This window comes from Phaethon lepturus, unplaced genomic scaffold (assembly GCF_000687285.1).
Source record: "Phaethon lepturus isolate BGI_N335 unplaced genomic scaffold, ASM68728v1 scaffold960, whole genome shotgun sequence".
NCBI lineage: Eukaryota > Metazoa > Chordata > Aves > Phaethontiformes > Phaethontidae > Phaethon > Phaethon lepturus.
This window is the reverse complement of record NW_010512348.1, coordinates 271-4,680: the sequence shown is the minus strand read 5'-3', so window position 1 is coordinate 4,680 and position 4,410 is coordinate 271. Positions and strand designations below refer to the sequence as shown.

Sequence of the window (4,410 nt, the reverse complement as noted above, 5' to 3'; positions counted from 1 at the left end):
CTGAACCATCACAGGTAAATCATGCTTGTAGAAAAAAATCAACATGCATGCACAAGGTTATTATAAATTGGAACTTCTCACTAAAGACATGAATTACAAGTTCTCAAAAAAGAACTGAAGCAAGACCAAAGTTCGGTCTGCATGATGCAGTTAGTCTAGACTACTATTTATTTTAAGACATGGCCAGTAACAATACGCACTGGAAGTCTCATACTGAAAATTAACCACAAAAAGGGTTTATTTTTAGTATCACATACACATCTTTACTTCTGACTCGACTCAGACTTAGATGTAGAAGCTCTCAATGAAGAAAGCCGGCGCCTCTTCGCAATCTGCTCCTGGCGTTTCTCCTTGGCTTCCTGAAAAGCAAACCAGCATGAAGTGAATACTGAGATGGTACAAATCAAGCGCTTCAAAACACCCAAGAAGGAATAAACTCAGAAAAACGCAACTTGAAGGAAACTACCAGAAAGAATGCAAAAGTTTCTCTTCTCCACAGATCAGAAGAATTCTACAAGTATCCAAAGGTGTACAGACCCATGTCTTTAAACAATACGAAGTAGTGTCATAAAAATACTAATGCAGAGTTCACAACATACTAGAGGTCTATCTACTCACAGTTTCAGTATGGAAGCCATGAAACACTCAAGGACTGTGCCAAATATTCCAACAGTACTGCTTCAGCAGTCACCACTGTTTTAGGAACAAGAACAAACTAATCCAAACAAATAGCTTCCTGCCAAGTTATCTTCCATCCAGGTCAACTGCTGGATCCTGTCTCTCCACATACTCAAATGCTTGGGCATCTGAGTAAAACTCGAACTCCTAAGAACTGAAAGATGCACTAGGTACAGAGCAGCTCTAGAATTCCTTGATTCTGGGGTATGATGTATTCCATATAGCTCAGTTATAAGGGCAAACGCACCTTCATTCTCTTGGCCAAGAGCTTCGCGTACTCTGCCGCTTCCTCCTTATTCTTTTGAGTGCGCTGCTTCTTCAGAGCAATACGTCTGCGCTTATGTTGCAGAACTCGAGGAGTCACTAGTCGCTGGATCTTAGGAGCCTTGGTTCTGGGTTTCTTCCCTAAAAAACCACATATTATAGCAACTTATACAGCATTCAACCTCTTGACAGATTTTGCAGGAAAAACAATCAATTACTGTCAGATGTAGCATTAAAAAAGTATAGTCTCAATGCTCACAATTTGTTATCAGCAATGAAGTATAAGTAATGCATCTCTAAAAACCTAGCTCCTCAGCGGGCCTGTCTTAAGATCACATTCTTTAATGGACAGAATAGCTCCTATAAGGCAGAAAATGGCCATCTTTTACCCAACAAGCTTTCACAGGTTTACTATGTTCTTTCTGCTAAAAATCCTCACCCTTTCTGTTCCCTGATCAAAGGCAAAAGAACCCAAAAATTAAAATCTTACACTGCAAGACAGGTGGTAAGCAACACAGTGTCCTCTCAATAAGGGATCATTTCAGAGACTGCAATAAGCAGTAGGAAAAAAGTCTTAGTATCTTCTCTATATAGTGGTATTTTCCTCCGCCTCATAAAAATGTTTCAAAAACATTCCATTTCATGTTTACCTTCTTTTATTAATGATTATTTTTTAATTACTCTTAGAACCACTAGTATTACTCCAGATCCTATCAAACATTTAAAAACAGTGCCAAAATAGACGGAAAGGGAAGACGGTGTAAAAGAAATGGGGCAACCAAGAAGCTCCACTTCTTAACCCCAAGTTACAGCTGACAAAGCTTAATTACCACGTCAGTCAACTTCTGGATCTACTTACTATAGTGTGTTTCATTTCCTGCAGTAGGCTGGACACCTCTTTGCTGATAATTACAAGAAACCAAAGACTTTTAACATTTGACTTCTTACCCTCTTTGTTCAGAGGCTTCCTCACAACATACTGGCGAACATCATCCTCCTTAGACAGGTTGAACAGCTTGCGGATTCTGCTAGCCCTCTTGGGACCAAGACGGCGGGGCACAGTTGTGTCTGTCAGCCCAGGAATATCCTTTTCACCTTAGAGAGTGTTTAAACATGTCAATTAATCCTGCATCTACTGAACACCTGCTTCATTAATTAGTGAATTTCAATTATAAGTTTAAAATACATAAAAATTCAAGATAAAAGAAAATTATTAGGCTTCACCTGCCAATAGCACCACACCTAGCTGGACTTTACTGATTTATATGATCAGATTGCTGGCAACAATAACAGTGTTTCTTTCAGTGACCAGTTTTAAAATTACAAGAATGTAATGCTCAGAGGGAATTTCAAGACATATTCACACTCTAACGTTCGGACTGATTTGCATTCTACTGAATTTCTCAGCCACTAGCAAGTAGGCTCCTTCCAGGTGCCTACTTTTACCTATTTCTTGCTTCATCCAGACTCTTACCCTTTTTCACTATGACCAAGTTCAGAACGCTCAAGTTGGCATCAACAATGCAACCACGAACGGATTTACGTTTTCTTTCTCCAGTTCTTCTGGGGCGATAGCAGGAGTGGCCCTTGCTGAGCAGAAGGCGAACACGTCCATGAGTCAAGACACCTTGCTTCATGGGGAAGCCTTGTTTGTCATTGCCACCACTGATCCGGACAACATAGCCCTATGAAAACACAGAAATAAACTTCGTATTTGCTCACATGTCTCTATTACTTCAAGGAGAAGTGGTGGATTTCACAGCACATTGTTCAACGGCACTGTGCCCATAATTCAGAAAAAGTCACTTTACTACCGATGCAAGCAACTTCTTTGATCAACATCACTCCAACGGTTCAGGAATTTTACTTAGCAGATAGGAAAAATACCTCTGCATACCTGAATCTACATTTATTCTACTTATTTCCAAAGATATATTCAAAAATTAAATTCCAATCCATTTAAAGTTTTATTTAAGCTACACCAGACTTAATTTTGTCCAGTATTGTCTAACTTTCCTTTAATCCTAAACCTAACCAACCAAAGCTTGCTATGATCACAAACTGGAAATCTGCATACAACACAAAGAGCATCTGGAGTAGGAATATGTGTTTAAAAAGGAAGTGAAGTTTTTATTGCCTTCCTTGTGTATGTAGGTGGCAACAGAAAAAAATCCACTTACCCAAATTCAGCTAGACTGTCTATACTAGCACTCAACTATTCCAAGACCACCCAACAGGCCCAACGTGCTTTTTCCCATGCACGAGTGGCAGTTTAAACACAATGAAGGCAATTTTGAACTTCTTCGGTAAAGAAAACATTAGCAGTTTTTTAGTACAGATTTGATTTGTCCTGAATACCAAGACGGCACTCAAAGAACAAAAAATTACCGTAAAGAGCAACAAGAAACTTTAAACACAAGGCTTACAAAAAAACCAACTTAAAGCAGCAGAACAGGCCACCCTAATCACCAAATTCCATATATAGAACAAGAAAAACTTTCAAAATACCTGCCAAATGTATACCATAAAGGCATTCTAGTGTGAACAATTGCATATTGGAAAAAAATTTTAATTTAAGTTCCTTGAATACAGTTCTGACACATCCTTCTACACTTCTTACCTTCCACTCCTCACCAAGAGAATCAGCTGCAACCTCTGTGGCCATCCGTTTCTCATAGAATGTTCTCAGCTTGCGCTCATCATCCACTTCAATGAGTTTCTGGCAGCCAGTGGCTGGGAAAGAGATGTTCAGCTAACAGAAGGAAAAAAAAAATTAGACTTGGTTGAAAGTTCTCATCAGACATTGTAACAGAAAATTAAAATTTATCCACTGGTTTCATCTTAGCATTTCAAAGCTAAAATTCCCCATCTGCTGACATGAATGCTTACTAGCCACAGCTTGTCAATACCATGCTCAAAGAGCCAAGCACATCTGTCCTTGACCACACTGGGCTATATTACTCCTTCAGTTACACAGGAAACTAGCTTTATCATAGCCAGAGCGTGATCGCTTTCAAATAGACTGCAATTAAGGAAGTCAAGGTGAGGGCAGCAGAAACCTATCCCATCTTCTTCTGCAAACCCTTCACAGTACACGTTGTATAAAAAATTGCATAAGCAACCTAAGGGAAACGACATTTGCCAATGGCAATCACTTCTTGGGGGCCACTGCAAAGCCCAGAGCCTTGGCGACGACTCCCAGCACTCCTCCCTTAAACACGGCCCGGTATCAGCACAGGCCCACCTCTAGCGCAGCCAGTGCCTCCCTGCTAGGCCTCGCTATCGATAGCGTAGGCCTTACACTCGCAAAAGGCCTTCTAAGAGAAGGAACGATGCCCACCGGAACCCAGAGCTCCACGACCCGGTGGCAGAGAGGCCCTACGCGGCCGCCATGTCGCCTCATCGACAATCCGCTGCCATCCGCCCCACAACCGCGCTCTAGCCCCGCCACCACGGATCATCACCCCC

The 4,410-nt window shown here is 41.0% G+C and overlaps 1 protein-coding gene across 1 annotated transcript in view; it reads right to left on the bottom strand.

Moving 5' to 3' along the window:
* Positions 1 to 150: 150 nt before the first annotated feature.
* Positions 151 to 4,410, bottom strand: part of RPS6 (ribosomal protein S6) — a 4,448-nt gene continuing 188 nt past the window's right edge. The window contains exons 2-6 of the mRNA XM_010286422.1: positions 3,563 to 3,694; positions 2,417 to 2,627; positions 1,891 to 2,037; positions 926 to 1,083; positions 151 to 359 (exon numbers count right to left, since the gene is read on the bottom strand). Of these exons, the coding sequence (XP_010284724.1) occupies positions 264 to 359; positions 926 to 1,083; positions 1,891 to 2,037; positions 2,417 to 2,627; positions 3,563 to 3,694 (744 nt within the window). The 3' untranslated portion in view covers positions 151 to 263. The remainder of the gene's footprint in view (positions 360 to 925; positions 1,084 to 1,890; positions 2,038 to 2,416; positions 2,628 to 3,562; positions 3,695 to 4,410) is intronic.